This window comes from Podarcis cretensis (assembly GCF_951804945.1).
Source record: "Podarcis cretensis genome assembly, chromosome: 4".
Classification (NCBI taxonomy): domain Eukaryota; kingdom Metazoa; phylum Chordata; class Lepidosauria; order Squamata; family Lacertidae; genus Podarcis; species Podarcis cretensis.
Genome location: NC_137173.1, coordinates 55,344,174 through 55,362,897, shown reverse-complemented (window position 1 = coordinate 55,362,897; position 18,724 = coordinate 55,344,174). Strand labels below are relative to the sequence as shown.

The window sequence follows — 18,724 nt, the reverse complement described above, 5'->3', positions numbered from 1 at the left end:
ACATGCCACTATGGGAATAAGATTCATACAGTCTCTACCTGTATCCCCATCTTGCATGTGTCTCCTAATTCTTGGTAATGGCACTAGAATGAGAGTACAAGCTTGAGGGTTCACAGAGCTCCATCAAGCCCTTTGCCAATTCCTCCAAGTAGGCTGAACCTTTATGGGGATGGATTGTGCCCTTAGACTAGTCTAGCCCCAGCTTCAGATCTAGAGTATTGAGTACATATATAACCTGCTTTATGAACTAAGTTAGACAAAAGGAAATAGTGGATGCAAAACTGTATACAATTTGCAAACTAAAAATAATACTGCCTTTCAATATGAAGGTGTGAGCATTTCATTAGTACCTTGCTATTTCAATTAAAAACTCAAAATAATGTATTCTGCCTCCAACTTTTAATTCTATAATCCTTAAAATTCTGTGTCAAATGTATCTATGATGACATGTTGATTATAATCATACCTAGCAGACCAGGCCTTAAAGTAGGTTAATTGCATAGGAAGATTTTACTATGTTTACATTTTTTTCCTTAAATTATTTTTTAAAGCACAGTAAAGAGTCTGAGGACAAATTATTCAACTGTTTATCATACATAAGACTGCATGACTATAATACAAAGGGCTTGTCTTTTCATTTAACGTTACAATATACACAGCAAGTCCGGACTAGATCTTACAATCTGAACACAGGTATTTAACCTTTTCCATGCTGTTTATGTTTACAATGCACAGAAGTCCTGTAACCAAACTGTGTAGTAAAGCACACAAAACTGGACTGTAACATAACACAGTATGCAGAAGCATTGGAGTTTATGATTTTTGATTATGTAGGTTTAAAAACAGTATTAGTTTTTGGTGCTTGCTAAGGTGTGGCAACCAGCACAGGAAAAAAAAAAGTTACCCATATTTGATACCCTTATATTCCTGGACAGCAGTAAGTACTGGATTCCTTTTTGCATTGCTAAGCTCAGTGTTCCATTTCTAAGGTGACAGCCTTTCATTCACCAAACATCTTTGAACTACAAAAGTTCAAAAATACTTTAACTCACATGCTTGACATTTCAGTACAAAAGAAATATGGATCCCTTGATAAAAAAATTGATTTACAAAAATGGTTTAATTCCCAAAGCATTCTTTCACACTTGCACTGTATTCAGCCTCTCTGCTGCCATTGTGAGGACTGGTTTTTGTTTTTGTTTTTTTAGTTTTCTAGTTTTTAAAAAAACACCTTTTGTTCAGAAGACCTGACCTAGTTGGTCATGTGAAACTGACCAGTATGAAGTACATGGTTTTCTGCTGAATGACCTTTTTAAAACTAGTTTACTGGCAGAGGTAGATTACTGCTTTTGTTAACACATAAAGGGCAAACAGTGTTAAGGAAAGATAATCACTTAATTACCCCAATCCCTCAATTTTATTCACTGTGTTTTTATCCATAATTTTAATATTTTATGTGGGTCCACAAATTTAGCAACTGCCAAGCTGACTGTGTTATATTAAGGCAGCAGAACCCAAAAATTAGGCACCTGTTAAGTACAGCCTGCTAACCTCAGGTCTCACGAGCTTTTTGCTTTACTCATACTAATGTTTTGGACCTGTTCATGCAATCAAGGTCTTGCCTTCAAGTTTACATTTATGCTAATAAGGAATACAAGAATCAACTGCTGGTTTCATAGCTTCTGGATCTAGTGTCCCTTTTACTTTCAGAAGCCTGAACACACTTATAATGTAACAGATGTTGTTATAGTCTTGAATTAGATGTCAAATCTATCATGTTCAGTACACAGTTTGCTGTAAATGTATTGGCTATGAATTCAACAACAGTTCCAGTTTTGTTTAAGCAATAGTACAGCCATAATTTTCAACTGACATTTAAAAATGGTCTAGTTACACCTTGTGTCAAAGTGCAGAACTGCTACATTATTGGTTACAGACATCTATGTGCTATAAAAACAGCTTTGGTACAATAAATTATCAAAAAAGAAAATAATTTTTTTGTAAAATTCACAGCATAATTGTGAGGCAAAAAAGCAGTCACATAAAATTCTGCATTTTTAAAAATGTTCAAGATGAACAGAAGACATCTTTGTGCAGAAGTAATGGTGGAGAAACCACGTGCCCAGAAAAAGCAAAACAAAACAAAAAAAGTAAAAAGCAGGGAGGGACACAGTTGTAGCTATTTCCATCAAAAGCAAACCACTACTCCTGTGACCTTCAACCAATAAGGAAGTCAACTTTATGACACACGCAAAGTGACCTTGCAATACCTTACAATAAGTGGGTCACAAAAGTCTATTTTAAAAGAAAGGCCTCTTGAATTACCCATTCTGTGTTTTCAGCATTAAGGACTGTCTGCAAAAGCATGTCCAAAAGTGATTGCATCTGAAATGGTAGGCTCCTCTAACTTAAGAGTCCAAATCCATAAGGCCAAAGGTTATCCCAAAGACCACCACTTAGACTTCCCCCTGGACTGGCCAAGACCAACCTGTTGATTGCTTCTCAGTGCACCTTAGTTACAAGACCAGCCATATTTCAATACTAGCTGATTGTGGTCTCAAAATATGAGACACACAGAATCCCATTATAATTGCTGCTTTGATTCTCAGTAGGTTCAGATAAGGAGAATCCTGATCACCGCCACTTAGCATGCTCAATGTGCCTCATGAACACCATTACAACCGTCCCTTTTTTTTTTTAACAGCTGAAGACTATATTTTGTAATCTGTAGGTCCCTCTTCCTCACAGTACTGCCTTTTCGTGCTCATGTGTGTTCGGGAAATTAAAATTCATATGACTCTCTCCCACCCTCTCTATTTTTTTTATTTTTTATTTTAAAAAAAACACTCCCCAAAAGCCCATTTATATGATCCTGGGCAGTGCCTTTAAAAAGCTGTTTGCAACTAAGACCAACATTTGAACTTTTACTCTTGTTGAATGGGTGGGGGGAAGGAATCTATGACTTGGTTCTGGTAATTAAAATAGGGGCAGCAAGGTGAGACATCACCTCAAAGCTATCTAGGATACGTATCATGGCTCTAAAAACTTTACTGTCCCTTTGCAATCTGTTCAAGTTTAAAAAAATAATCAGCTTTGCCCTTCTGTAGCGGTTCAGTTAGTCTATCTCCTTCTGATTCAAGCAGCTTTGCACTTTTTTTGGAAAAACACCACTTCTATAAAAACACACAAGAAACAAATTTGTTTCAGTTTAGTCACGAGCTAGCCACAGGACTTTGCTGAACACAAACTCCTGTCATGGGAGACTCTTCTCTATCAATTCCCTGCCTCATTGCAAGGTGTCCTTCAGTCATGTAATGAGCAGGACCTGTATTAGCAGAAAATTGGTATGTTGGATGTCCTGCTATGCCAGTTTCTTGGCGTGGATTAGAGTAGACTGTTAAATTGACGTCCATAGCTCCATTTTGTCCAAAGTCCAATGAATTAGCAGCCACTGGGCGGTTCTGATAGGCTTGATTGCCTTGATTACCAGTTGAGGAGGAAGATGTGGAGGAAGAAGTAGTTGAGGAAGACAGGGATGTCATGGAGTGGTGAGTATGAACCACCTCCATAGAATCCTGGGTAGAGGAGCTGTTTGTTGGAGAATTGTAGACCCTTGGCCTGGTCCGGCTACCCAAGGCCTGCTGTCCATGGTGGTGGTGGTGGTGGTGATGGTGGTGATGGTGGGAGGTGTTTCCATGGTGATGGTGTAATGCATTCTGTTGCTGAGGGGTTACGTGGAAGGAGGTTTCTTGAACTGGATGGGTTTCAACAGTGACTTGTGTAGGAGCTTCAGTGCCTGTCCAACCCAGAGGAGGAGGAAACTGCTGACGAACCTGTTATTAAAAATAAATAAATTAAATCCTTCTATTTTATGTCATGCCCTTCAAGCTAAATATAAAAAACTACTTTTTAAACATAACATGTTGACCCTTATTTGATATCTTGCTTGTTTTTTTCAAAGAAAAAATATAAAAGCAAACTTTAGTATGAACATTCAAAAGTGAAACACTGTTGCAATCATAACAGGAGGGAAACAATGTCAGCTGGCATTAATAATAAAACTATTGCATCAATCCTAAATTAAACATATATATTAATATACACAGACCATACTTCCAAACAGGTATCTAAACAAGTTTGGCATTTGTATACCATACATTCAAACACAAAAGGGGCAGTAAAATTACAGATCACAGAGTAAAAAATTAGAAGTGATACACTTTGTTGCACTGATCACTAGTTTCCTTGTTCTGCAATACACTCAAGTTCTAGTTCAGACTAGCAGATCTGCATTTTAAAATGCATACAATGAACTTTCACATATTCCTAGGTGTCACAGGGTGGCTTAAATGGCAGTAGTTTAACAAGTTATTGACCTAGAAGGAATTATTATTTATCCTGGCAATAATTTAGGTGTCAAAGTACATAGATAATGAAACAAGCTGCAGATGTGAACAAGCACTGTTCTGGGAGTTCCTCCTAAGCCCCCCCCCCCCCAACTCCACCTGCCAGAAACAATTTCAGAGTGTATGCGTCCTTGCATGGGGCTTCTGCTGATGGGATTCATTAGCTGAATTACACTCAAAGTGGCAAGGGTATGTCACTATTTTTCAGAGCCTAACCTACCAGAAGATGCAAAGGAATTCAGAACAAGAAAAGAGGTAGGAGAGAACAGGTCAGCCTGAGGTATAGCCCAACAAACTGTTATGTGCCTGAAATGACCATTTGGTCAGTTCAATTCTTTGAAATCAGAAGAGTCTGAAAGAAAGAGAGACTTCCTTTCAAGAGTCTTACCTGTGGACTATGTGTTTCACAATCCATAGCTTGTACAGCAGCAGTGAAGTGTCCACCACTATGTCGATGCTGATGTGTAGGATCTGACCGTGCCCTTCCACTGTTGCTTGTCCCAGAAGAGCCACCTTTTAAATTTAAGCAGAACCAATGTATGGAAAAGGCTATTAACATGATAATCAAGACGTCCATAATGAGTCAAGAAAACAAGGCTCCATCTAAAAATGAGTTTCTGATATACAGTCTGCTAAGAGTTTGTTGTTGCCATTCAAAGGAAACTAAAGCAATGTCTAAAATCTTTTGGGAGGTTTAAGATTAGAGAAAATAATGCTATTTTATTCAGACAGCAAACATTCTGACAAAAGCTTAGGGTGGTATCTAACTAAGTTACTTAAGTCAATTTATTTCAGTGGGTCTATAGTGAGCATGATTAACATTGGATATTTTTAGCTCCCCCCCCCCCCCAATTGATAATCAGAATGTACCTGAGCTTGAAGATGTGCTAGAAGTGGTTCCTGAAGACTGTGACTGCTCCATAGCTGGACTTGTTGACACACTGTTGCTTGTGTTTGTACCTTCATCTGCTGTTTTCTTAAAGAAACTGTGCTGCAGGGCATAATAAGGTTGAATTCGAGTTTTCGGATCATAGTCAAGCATCCTTAAGATGAGGTCTTTGAACTTCAAGTAGTCAGCCACAGTATGACCCGATTCCCCAGCACGACGTCCCCCTGGGCCTCCTGTTTCAACTCCAAGTATATTGTGAAGTTTACGGGTTCCAGGTGGTTTATACTCCTGTTAAGAAATTAGAAATTCCTCAAGCTATCAGTTCTCAAAATACTGTTGATAATATTCTAATATTAAGTACTTTAATTTTACTTTCATTGAACTTAAAGGTCTCTTTGTAAAATGAATATAAGCACAACATATTTTATGATATAATAGTGTGATTTACACAGAATGCTATACCGTGGTTTGTTTAGCTGGTGTGATTTGTTTGAACTTCTGAACCCAACCCTGGTTTGTCTTCCGGCCACCAGCCACAATGTAAAGTCATGGTTTGTTATTAGCTTACAAACAATTGTTTGTTTTAACTATGATTGTGTGTTACTTCTGAACCCTACCATATTGCTTAACCACTGGTTGTTTAGCCACCTCACCCCAGATGTTTGGCAGGCTCCAAAGGCATGAGGCAAAACCAGCTGGAAAGCACACTAAGCTGCTGACTTGTTTCCTTACTAATGAGATGACTTGTGGTTTGTTGAACAAAGATAACTGAAAGAAACTATGGCTGAGAATTGGCAGCAGACCAATATCAAAAGCCAAATTTCCTGGATCAGGATGGAGGACATTCTTCTGATAGGGATAGTTTCCCACTGGTGTTTACAAGCACGGTCCTGAATAGTCGTCTGCTTCTCCAGCAGACATCCCACTCACCACAATGACCCTGCTTACAGTTGGTGGTAGTTGGGTCGGACTTGCTCTCTCCAGGTTTCTTGTCCTGGCATTTTTATTCTATAAAGTTGAGTCTCAAATTTGAGTGTGTGGCCCTATAGCATGTTTGTGTTTCTTTCCCTTCCATTCAGCTTTTTTTTATTCCTGAATGGTGTGAGTTTTGGGGAAGTTTTTCTCCTGAGTGTTGTGAGATTTCCTCCATTTTTTCCCCTTTGGCATTTCCCTCACAATCTTAGCCAGTTGGTCTGGTGGGTACAATGGCCCCTACCCCTGGGGAGGAGGTACAATGGTGGGTACAATGGCCCCTACCCCTGGGGAGGCTGTTTAGGACCTGCCTGCCGTCTCCAGAAGAAGGCATCACCCCATCAGAGGAATGTCCACCATCTTGGTCCATGAACAGAAATATATGGTAAGACAAATTTCCATGGTCTCTTCCTTAGAAATAAAGGTAAAAGGTAAAGGTACCCCTGCCCGTACGGGCCAGTCTTGACAGACTCTGGGGTTGTGCGCCCATCTCACTTAAGAGGCCAGGGGCCAGCGCTGTCCGGAGACACTTCCGGGTCACGTGGCCAGCGTGACATCGCTGCTCTGGCGAGCCAGAGTCGCACACGGAAACGCCGTTTACCTTCCCGCTGGTAAGCGGTCCCTATTTATCTACTTGCACCCGGAGGTGCTTTCGAACTGCTAGGTTGGCAGGCGCTGGGACCGAGCAGCGGGAGCGCACCCCGCCGCAGGGATTCGAACCGCCGACCTTTCGATTGGCAAGTCCTAGGCGCTGAGGCTTTAACCCACAGCGCCACCTGCGTCCCCTTCCTTAGAAATAGTTATCTTTAAATCAATGAGAGCTATAAACAAATTAGTATAAGACTGAGATTCAAATTAGCAACTTACCCTTTTTCCATCTTTGGTCTTCTTTAAGTTCCAAGTTCCATCTGGCAACTTCTCAAAGAACTTTCTTGCTTTTGGTGCTTGGTCAAGAATGTGAGCGGGTGCAATACCTAAAACTTCCACTATTTTATTCATCTGATCCACCTGTTTAAGAAGGAAAAGAAACCAGTTAGGAAAGGGGGGAAATCTATGACGGTAAAATACTAAACAACACCATGCAACATCAGTGCATGTGGAAGTTAGCTTAAACCCTGCATTCTAGACTGCATTCCAAGACACCAAATAAGGATTAGTTCACACAATCATTTATACTGTCTGTTCCAGATAACATTAAGCCTTTGCTTTACACAACATTAAAAAGTTCCATAAGATTATCCCCACCTTTTTGGAATTACATACCTCATTTGCACCACTGAAGAGGGGTTCTCCAGTGTGCATTTCTACTAAGATACAACCAAGGGACCACATGTCAATTGCAAGATCATAAGGCATTCCCAATAGCACCTCTGGTGATCGATAAAAGCGACTCTGGATATACTGGTATATCTGTATTGTAAAAACAATGTTATTAGATAAGCTTAAGTCTATTCTTAGTTTAGGTATTAAATCATTTACAGCCAAGCATTGTTATCTGAAGTACAAGATACGGGGAAACAATAAAAACTATTTGCAAGAAAGCTTGGTAGTTATTTAAAAACTACATAGAAATCTCAAGGTGACCAATGTGATAGGTATTAAGAATAAACGTTACAAAATATTTTGTTTTAGTAAACATTGTAAGATCATTTTGCTATTACACTCAAAAACTGAAAATCCTATTTTATGTTAAAATTACAACTTTAGAAAAGATAGTTCTGATCAACTTTTCAAAAACCAAATGCTCCATATATTAAACTGCTGCAGCTTCCCTTTCTTCCCTGCAAAAAATGGAAGTACTTTGACATGTGTACCACACATTCAAGATTTATTGAATGCCATGTTAACACATCAACTAATCTTTTTAGAAAAGCAAAGTATTTACATACTGGTCATGATAAAAGCAGTGAATCATTTTAAATTCTTAGGATTTGCTGGGGGGGGGGAATGCAGAAGCTCTGGCACTCCTTTTTTATCTACTGAAGTACTTATTTTAATCCTTTCCACATACAAATTATGGATCTAAAATCTGTTTTGTTTATACAGATTTTTATAAACAAAACAGATTTATTGAAATATCCTGAAATTTATACTGCTTTTCAAGCTGCCCTGCTTCAAATGTTAACACACTTTATAAATACTCACCCTCTGCCCAAGTTGGCAAGAACTGCCAAAATCAACTATCTTGATAGCGCTTCGTTTGGGGTTACAGAGCAAGATATTCTCGGGTTTTAGGTCACAGTGAATGATGCTAAGTTCAGGAGTTGCAAGAAAAAGCAGTGCAGTGCACATCTGTTGTGCAAACTTTCGTGTCAAGTTCAGTGAAACCCCTCTGAAGTTCGTATTCCGCAACAGGTCATAAAGATTGTAGGAGAGCATTTCAAAAACTAGACAAAGATGGTTTCGGAACATAAAATGACGCTTCAAATGCACTAAAAGAAGAAAACAACATAATTACAAATGTATTCTTATAAGTGAAAATCATAAATACAAAATTGTCAGTTGCTAAGGTAATTTATTTCCATAATTTTTCATGCTTTAAAGCTTTATTTGAGCATCCTACATCATGTATGTCGAGATAGATACATATTATTCAGTGATCCAGATGATAACAGTATTGATGACAAGTCAACAGAGCACAAAATTTCCTAAAGTGTCCACAAACATCTGCCCCAACCTGTTTTACGTTTCCCTGTTATGGAAGATTTACCAATTTGGCCAAAGGATCATGCTTCACACCTGCTGATAAATTAAAACTACTTGCATCAATGTGATCTAAGGAAAGTGTTAGAAACCCATTTTTCACAAGGAGGTATAAGCAGATATTACTTGTTTTAAGTGAAGACAGGAGGTGATTATTTGGGGAGGGTGGGATCAGTAACTGACATGTCCAACAAATACACTGGAAAGAGGGTGGTTTCTTGTTGGGGGTTTTTTAAAAAAAGAATAAACCAACTGGAAGTTCCCCAGACCATTAGTTCTACCCTAAAAACCCAAATTTTACTACTGGAAAGGAGGTGGATTGACCCAACAGCTCACTCATAAATATTGTGTTTACTGAGCCACCATTAGCAACTGGTCTACAGAACTGAGGTGGTCATTTAGGACGTAAGTTGCTGAGAAAGCTCTATGCAAAAGATGATTTGAAATTGTTTCGAGATACACAAGCAACATTGTCCCTTTTGGATTTGACTAGTGAGGAGTTTTAATTGCCAGCCAGCTGAGTTAGCAAAGTAGCAATGTAAATGTGTCTGAATTTGGGCAAAGTCAAGCTTTGGCTACTAATATCAAGCTGCTGCCAAAATATAATTACTAAAATGAGCAATCAACACATATGGACAGTTGTTTAAATAGCTACAGATTATATAGCTGTCAAAAGTTCCACACTTGGAGCAATAATGAGGAACGATTTGGCAACAACTTTGGATACCTTTTGCAATCTGTTTGCAATTAATTGAAGTGATGCTCTGAACAAGACAACTGCAGTCATCTGAAATGTGCATCTTTGAATGGATTTCTCTTACTATAGGTAATTAGAACTATTCAGAACTTATAGATCAACCATCCCCACCCTAATGCCCTCCACATGTTTTGGACTGTGTTGATGGGGATAGGTGTCAGTCAGTAGTCCAAAACATCTGGAGGGTACCACAACAGGGAAGGATGTTATAGATTGGCCTTCCAAGTGAGGAAACCACACATCTGGACAATGATAAAGAGGGAAGGAAGCAAGAGACCAAGAAATTACAAGAAAGATTAAGTAAGAGATCTTCATATAGTTTGTTTCCCAAACATTAGGTACAAAGTGCATATTGGCAAAGATGAACTGATTTCTTCCTATTGAAAAATTTGACTGAACTACTTTAAAAAAAGAAAAGAAAATGCAATGCTTCATCATTGTGATAAAGATGCAGATATAAAGTTATCACATAATACCTATATAATATTTCATTTCCGTGTCATGTTTGTTCATAAGCTCAAGAAGTCGCACTTCAATCTGGGCTTGATTTAGGAAAGCCTTTTTGTTCTTTATAATTTTAATAGCCACAAACTCTTGTTCCACACGGTCATATGCCTTTACAACCTGTAAAATAAAAATACATATCATCTCGCATATTAAGATCTCTAACACAAAAATCATTATCTATATAAAATATTTCTTCAAAGCAATAGAATCTCTCAAAGATGCAGTTTGAACAAAAAACCAATGATCCCTCATAGCTTTACTTTGGACAGGGCCTATCAAATGCTGAGTCAACCTGATAAAACTAATAATGGGTAGGATTCACCTAATGACCCCCATTGGTGTAAGCCGTGTGCAAGGACTTCTGCTTGCACAACAGAGCTTTTCCCCGTCATGCAGGGAAAGGAGAGATGGGATCATTCCATCTGGGAAGCATAAATGCTTGTGCAGACAGAGCATTCATCAAAGTGCAGTGCTGAATCCTACCCATATTTTTCCCATTGGTAGCCCAGATTATATATAAATGGTGAAGCAGCTTGCACACACAGTGGCTACAACTTCCCATATCCGAACAATGAGGTACTTAGGTTGCTTACCTGTCCAAATGAACCTTTGCCTATTAAAGAGTCAATTTCATAGCGATCCATCCACTTTTCCCCATTTTTCACAATGTAGTCATAGTTATCATCATCATATCCATCGTTGTAAACCTTTCGCTCCTTTTTGTGACTCGAATCATCACCTTGGCCCTGTTGGTGTCGCCGTTTCTTTTTTGCATAGTAAACCTGAAGTTACAAAACATAATTACAGGAACCAATCACCAGACAATGTTTTGCTGTTTTAAAACACTACCGTATTTTCCAAAAAAAAACCTCAATTCAGGGAAATTGTATTAATGAAGTACAACTTATGCCTTCTAGTAGCCCCATGCCAATCACTCTAAAAGCAAAACAAGGCCACCAAAATGACTACTGAAAAGAAAAGATTACCTTTTGCTGGTAATCTTTAATGCCAACAGGAACCCACCACCTTACTAGAGTAAGACTATACAACTCAATTAGCATCTTAGTATCAGGAAATGCATCATGTACAGAAAACACAAAACCTGTTAAGATGCTACTTATAATAAACAAAACCATTTCTGTGCAAATAAAAGGCAGCTGGGTGAATTATGAAAATTTACCTCATTAATATGTTTGTAAGTTTTGATCAAATCCACAGATAGTTTTCTCAGAGGAGCAGTTGCTGGATCACGGAAGGTTTGGGGCATCCGCCTCTGTAAAATGGCAATATCAAATATTAACTTAAGCAAATTGGAATAGACTAACACAGTATCTAAAATGAATGAATGGATTACCTTATTCTATCCTCCTCAAAAGAGTACAGTGGTACCTCGGGTTACAAACGCTTCGAGTTACAAACTCCGCTAACCTGGAAGTAGTACCTCGGGTTAAGAACTTTGCCCCAGGATGAGAACAGAAATCGCACAGTGGCAGGAGGCCCCAATAGCGAAAGCTCACCTCAGGTTAAGAACAGTTTCGGGTTAAGAACAGACCTCCGGAAAGAATTAAGTTCGTAACCCGAGGTACGACTGTAACTTTTAAAAAATCCAAAATCTGTACACTATTACAGTGTAAATACTAGTATCACATTTCCTTCAAAAATGAAATCACCACAATTAGATAGCTGGATCACTCCCAATAGGATTTGAAGGGGTTTTAAAGGCTATATTAATAGTGGCTGCAATCACACACCACACTACTAAACCACGTTTCAGTACAAGGTATAGCCACAGCGGTCCTTTGGTTTGACATTCTCCCATCAGCCGCATGACTGGGAGGACGAGTTTGGGAGCTTTGCCTTTTACTTTCTGAGAACTGTGGTTTGTTGTGTTGTCTGGTTTTGTAAGCTGTGGGCAACACTATCAATCCAACTTCAAATTGTGGTTTTTGAAATTGTCATGTTGAAACTGTTTCAAAAAGGAGAGAGGAGCATGCAAAGGTTTGGAAAAGGCTAAACCTTGGTCAGTATGTTTTGTTTTTCACATGTTACTTAAATTAGAAGACAGGGTTTGTTCTTTATTAAAGGCTGTGTAGCACACAACTAAGATGTCCTGAAAATATTAGCCAGTTTATCCATTCAGGAGATCCAAAGGTAAACCATTTCCTGGGTTGCACCACTTCAGATGGGAGAAGGCATTCTGAATACTCCGACCACCCAACAATTTAAACAAACATCTTAAAAATCTGACATTAAGACATTAAGATAGTGGTTTTCAACCAGTGTGCCATGGCCCCCTGGGGTGCCTTGAATGATGGTCAGGGGTGCCACAGGCAACACTGGCCCCTGTCCCTCTTTCTGTCCTCCTTTTTCTGATGCCTTCTCATGTCTCTGCCTCCCAAAGGCTTGCACAGCTGTTTGTTGCAGCAACCCTGACTACAGCTCCTTAGGCAAATGCTGCCTCTGGGGCTGGCTAGGGGGTGCTGGTTTCCAGGAGCTGCCTCAGAGTAAGCAAGCAAGTAGGTGGTGGAGCCCAGCCAGTATGCCAGCCCTTGCTGTTGGTAATGGACAGACAAGTGGGAGGCCGGGCAGGCAGGCAGGCACTACACTGGCCTTTCCTATGCTTGCTGTGTGTGAGGCCTGCCTAGGAGCCGAGAAGTCTTTTTGCCATGTTGGCCCAGCAACGCCCAGTGCTGCCACTGCTACCTCCCAAGGTAAGGTACTGGCCTCACGTTTACCTTTGGCCAGTCTCCGTTGGGCCACTAAGGCTGGGGGCATCCTCTTCCAAGGCCCCTGTAGGGCAGTATGACAAAGCACCTCTCTTTGGGCAGGGAGCACAGCTCAGAGACTAGGGGTGACAGCAGTGACTGCCCAGTCCCAAGGAGAGAGGAGAGGAGCCTGAGGGAACCCTCCACAAGGGAGGGTGTTCGAAAAAGTGTGAGAAGCTGCCAGACCTGAAAGCTAGAGGTGGCATAACTGGGCTCCTGAGCCCCACAGGGGTGCCACAGAAAAAAATGTAGTTGGTCAAGGGAGCCGTGGGCTCCAAAAGGTTGTAGACCTCTGTACGAAGAGAATAAGGTTTGATTTTCCTGACATTTTTGTCCCTGCAGTTTTTCTTTGTGCAATGTTGTGATGATAGGGTGGGGGCGGGTGCATTCAAACTTTTAATGTTCAGAAATGTTGCGTTGAAACAATACAATTATTATTATTATTATTATTATTATTATTATTATTAAAATAATTCTCCAATATACTTCTTAACCAATTAAGCACATCACATTTTGGATCTTGCAACAAACATATAACTCTTTCTTTACTAGACTGACTGACAGACTTCGACATGAGGTCGATCCAGTTTTTTCCTCTCTAATGATGATTGGCTACTCAGGTTATCAAGAACTACATTGTATTACTTCCCAAGCTTCTATTTTAGTTATGCCTATCTAACTTCACTGAGGACCTGGCTTGGATGTTAATAACTACCCACTACACTATTACCTTACCCAAAAAAGGTAAAAATATTGCTTGGGTCCTGTTACTGACTTTTCACTGGATTTTCTAGTCTGAGTTTAACAACTGAATGTAACTATTTTACTTGAAACTTAAAGAGACTTTGTGAAGTCATATTACAGAGCATATGTATTTCTGTATTCTGGTATTTTGAAAAATTCAAAGTATGTTTAGGCAGCTTGGGTTTGTTTTTTCCTTTGAAGGTTTGTGAACATGGATTGACCAGGTATCTGAAGGAGTGTTGAGCCATTCCAAAAAGATGTACATGGATACCCATCACAAACAGAATACAAAATAGCAGTTGTCATCTGCTCTGGCTATTGCTCATGTTATCCCTCGTCCCAAATATATCAGACATATGCACCTGTCCACATACCTTGCATTAATGCAAGATTTTTCAATATACTGAATTCAAAATGCTTTGGAATTTCAGAGGTTCATTTTTTCCAGCTCACATTTTAACAGTTCTATATTTATAGATGCCAATATAAACTGACGTGAGATAGACAGAAAGACAGATAGATAAATGGGAAAAAAACTGGTTGCTGTCCACCTTTTTCTGTATCCCAGCCACTTATTGAGCTGTTGTGGTGCTATGGGATATTCACGTGTTAAAGCTACTTAGGATAAAAGAAGTGGAAATAAAGTTTTGGACATAGAACACAGGCAAACAGGAAAGTAAAAACCTTCTGGCGGGAAAGTGAAAACTTAATTTGATTGAGTAAAATTAGAGGCAAATGGTTGTGGCAGAAACAAGGGATATTGGGTTGAGAGATTTTGTTATTTTAAGTGAATCTTCCCAATATTTTAAATCCCCTATAACAGCAAAATAAATATAATTGCTAGCAGTAGCTGTGAACCTGATCTGTGTTACAATTTTCTCTGGCCAGCAGATGGAGCCTAAAGTCTGTAAAACAAGTTGTCAAATGGTTTTAACATATTCCTTGTGAGTGATAACACAGTTTTCCAACAAGAAATGAAAAAGGGAGAAATTTTCATAGTCTAGCTCACTAAGACACCTTAAAACCAAATGACTCCTGAAGAATCATCCTACAAGCTTTTCAGTTGTAATCGTATTTGCAGCATCCACAGGGGACTGGAATGTAAGAGGAGTGCAACTCCGTTAAAAACAAAAAGCAACAATGCTGACAGAACTGTGATTGATGGTCTAGTGGATGTTGGACAACTAGATAATACAAAGATCGAAAGGATTATTGAAAGAAGATGGGGAGACTGAAGAGTTCAATGCATTCATTGTGTATTATTTTTAACAGCAAAAAATACTGGTCAGAAGATATCCATGCTTGAAGTGATGTTTTTGGTTTTTTTAGCACTGTAGAAGACAAATCAAAGTGATGAAAGGTGAAGTTCCAGAGAAAATGAACTGAACATTAACAGGCCAGCAGATCCAGATGGTATATTGATTTCCTTACACAAATCTGCAATTTGTCACTAGAATTGGCTTCTGTACTGGAAGTTTGACTACCCCTTAATGTAACAACAGTGTTGTTGTTGTTGTTTTTAAGGGAGGGGTATTGGAGGGGAGCCAGGAAGTTGCAGGCCACTTAGTCTGTATTAGTTGGGAATATTAGGCACTATAGTCTCATACCTGGTGCTGCTCAGGAATTCTAATAAGCCAAAAAAATCAGTGCAGTTTTGAAAGGTTCAGTCCAAGATATTAATTCAAAATGGTGTTTAATTGTATCCAAACACAATTAAGAACCTGGTCCTTGATCTCAGGAACCATCATGCAAAAGATGATTGTGGTATCTTAAGAGGTGTCAAAATGCACAGCAAACAGGCCCACTTTCCAAAATATATAATGAATACAGAAGAACTAGCCACATTGAAGAAGAATCATGATTTTTTCTGTGAAGGGAAGTTGTGCATCACCAAACGTTTCACATTATTTAAGAGAACTAATGTGTGGATGTAGCTGACATTCTACATATGGATTTCAAAAAAGTTTTTGATGAAGTTCACAACCAACATCTCCTGCACAATCTTAGCAATTAGTGACGGTTAAAAAACAGGAGCAGAACATAGAAGTAAACATAGTTTTTTACAATAGGAAGGTAAGCAATGGGGATAGGTTCTATTTAATTTATTCAAAAAGGACATGAAATTGGGGTAAGAAGTTGGCTAAACTTTTGATGACTTCAAATTACAGGTGGTGACCATTTTAAGTGCATCCAATTGATGTGTGATTGCCAGCATACAGGTCCTTATTGACTCAGAAGGGGGTGGGGCTCCACCAACATGGGGGGGGAGGGAGGGAACAGAAGCCCCGTGTGAAATGGTCATCACCTGTATTCAGAATATCAGAAGCTCAAAAAGACAGTGAAGAGCAAACCAAAATAACTTTTCTAAATAGCAAATTAAGTTTGGTGCAAGGATGCACTTGGGAACAAAACATCCTAAAATCACATATGCAATGATGGGGGCCTGAAATGGTAGTGAATACCTAGGAAATAGATCTTACAGACACTGCAGGCAGCTCAAGGAAAATGTCACCTCAGTGAGAAGCAACAATATAAAAGGCAAACTCACTGCTGGGAGTTATTAGGGAAGAGACTAAAGTAAAAAGAAAACTAAAATAATGCCCTTGTGGAAATATACAGTCTGAAATACTATGTAATTTGGACAATCCCATCACAAAGAGATAATATTGAGTTGGATTTGGTGCAGAAAAGGTCAACAAAATTATTAAAGAGTAGAAGGATAAAGAAAAGTGTTTGGAGTAATTTAACTTAGGGGGGAAAAAAACAATTGAGGAAGGGCATGATGTAGAACAAGATGGAAATTCTTCCCCCTTTCTAATACAACTAAAATTCTGGGACACCAACAAAACTGATCAGCAATTTTTACGGCTGCAGCAGTATGAAGCAATTGCCATGTGCCAAGAAAGCTTTAAAATGAGACTGAACAGATCCACAGAGAACATGTTTGTCAATGGGTTAGACATGACAGCCAAAAGAAACCTCCAGTTTCAGAGATTGTGTTCCTGAGACAACCTGTCGGGGGGTGGAAGGAAACAGTTGAAGGTTAATGCCTTCCTGTGTGCTTGCAGCCACAGGAAGTGTCTAGATGGACACTTGGTCTGAATTAGGAGGACTTTCAATGGGGTTTTAAGTAAACTGTATGCTATGGATAAGATTAATTTAAATCCCAAGGCAAGGAATTTAGAATTTTATAATGAAGATTTAAAACAGGAGACAAGTGACTAAAAGAATATAAAGAAAAGCCCCACTAAATCAGATTGAGATTTTAGCTAGTCTACAATCTCATTCCAACAGAGGCCAGCCAAATGTTCTAGGAAAACTATGAACAGGATGTGAAGGCGTCAAGAATGAAGAATATAGAAATGATAATAGATAGAAATACTGGGTGAGATCCAACACTGTATGAATAGATGTCTAGTAGCACAATGGGTTTTCTTAGTCTCCCCTTCTATTTCCACCCCTCCCCACACACCTCAAATATTCTCCAGAGGGTTGGGAAAACCCACATAGCAGATCTAGGGATGGGTGGATTGGAGGAAATAAAGTACAAATTCTGTTTCACTATTGGAGTTCCTCTTGCACAAGTGGGAAGACATAACTGCATCTCATCCACTGAGACTATATGTTGGAAATCTTATGCAGCAAAGATGTCTAACAAATTATTACCATTTGAAGAGAATTTGTTTCTGAAGTAGTAACTTCAGAACTATGTATTTTAGGCTTGATTTTAAACAGTTAAACAGCAAAATGTCAACTAGCATAGAATTAGGATGCATCCTAAATGCACTCTTACCAGTAGAGGCCAGTGGTAGGCTGTAAGACTGCACAATTTACTAGTTGGTGGACTTTGTTCCTGGTTCCCTTGCTTGAATACACCAATTATCAAATATTTTAAACTGCTTAATTCCATACCGTAAATGGGTTGAAAGTATCTTCTACTTTCTACTTTCAAGTATCATGTAGGTGGTGAAGAAAGTGTAATTTGCAGTTATAGATAGCCTAGTTTAACAAACACTTGGCTTTGGGTACCCAAATGAAGACTGGAGATGCAAGAACACCTTGTGGAATAGAGATGGAACCACAAAGGAATAGGCAAGGTAAATTTTGGGGTAGACTTTTCTTGAGTTGATGAAGTAGCTCCTCGGGAATAATATCATGACATATTTTAGAGACTACACTACACTTTTAAAAAACACCATGCTACTACTATAATCACAGTGGATTAATGATTGTAGGAAGAAGAATCTGGAATTAGTTACATAGAAAATCAGTGAATGCAAAGTCAGGACTGGAGTTTCCATCCCATGTAAAATTTTAAAAATCTAATTATTGCAAATCTGAATGCAGAATGCAATACATATATTCAGTGGGTTTTTTATTTTAAAAAAGTTTGAGGGTACTCTAATTTTCCTACTCATATTGAAATACTGCCCCTCAATGAGGCCAAACTTAGATTCACAAAATGTTTAGGGGTATTCATATCCCTGCTTCCCCCCAGAAAAAAGCACTGCATATATTGCTTACTATTAGCATCTTTCTCCCCCTCGATCCATCCCTATCTATATTACGGGTCTATCTATATAAGTTATAGATTATTATAATTATCTCTCTATTGCACATACATGTGGCTTGTCAAAGGCCACTCAGGTTTAGTACAAATGTAGTATTTGCTACATGACCATGGTTAAGAAATCAAGAGAGAGATGGAATCTTCCTTCCCCGCTCGCATACCTCCACCCTCCAAACCCCACAATCCTTCCTGGAGTATGACTTGCTACAACCTGTCTAAGCCATGAGTTATTGTCAGCATCACGTTACATGATTAAAGCTAACCCAGCTCCTTGCCTTAACCAAGAACTAAACAAAGTTCCAAGGACAATTAACAGAAATAGTTAAGCTATCAGCAACATTACACATACTTTTAGTGAGTTAATGGCTGAGGTAAGATATGAAAAAAGGCATTTCCCTGATCATATTTTTA

The 18,724-nt window shown here is 39.0% G+C and overlaps 1 protein-coding gene across 1 annotated transcript in view; it reads right to left on the bottom strand.

Moving 5' to 3' along the window:
• Nucleotides 1-571: 571 nt before the first annotated feature.
• DYRK1A (dual specificity tyrosine phosphorylation regulated kinase 1A) overlaps nt 572-18,724 on the bottom strand; it is a 98,453-nt gene continuing 80,300 nt past the window's right edge. The window contains exons 4-12 of the mRNA XM_079974889.1: nt 11,415-11,507; nt 10,828-11,016; nt 10,204-10,351; nt 8,413-8,699; nt 7,531-7,677; nt 7,135-7,275; nt 5,277-5,583; nt 4,795-4,919; nt 572-3,833 (exon numbers count right to left, since the gene is read on the bottom strand). Of these exons, the coding sequence (XP_079831015.1) occupies nt 3,213-3,833; nt 4,795-4,919; nt 5,277-5,583; nt 7,135-7,275; nt 7,531-7,677; nt 8,413-8,699; nt 10,204-10,351; nt 10,828-11,016; nt 11,415-11,507 (2,058 nt within the window). The 3' untranslated portion in view covers nt 572-3,212. The remainder of the gene's footprint in view (nt 3,834-4,794; nt 4,920-5,276; nt 5,584-7,134; nt 7,276-7,530; nt 7,678-8,412; nt 8,700-10,203; nt 10,352-10,827; nt 11,017-11,414; nt 11,508-18,724) is intronic.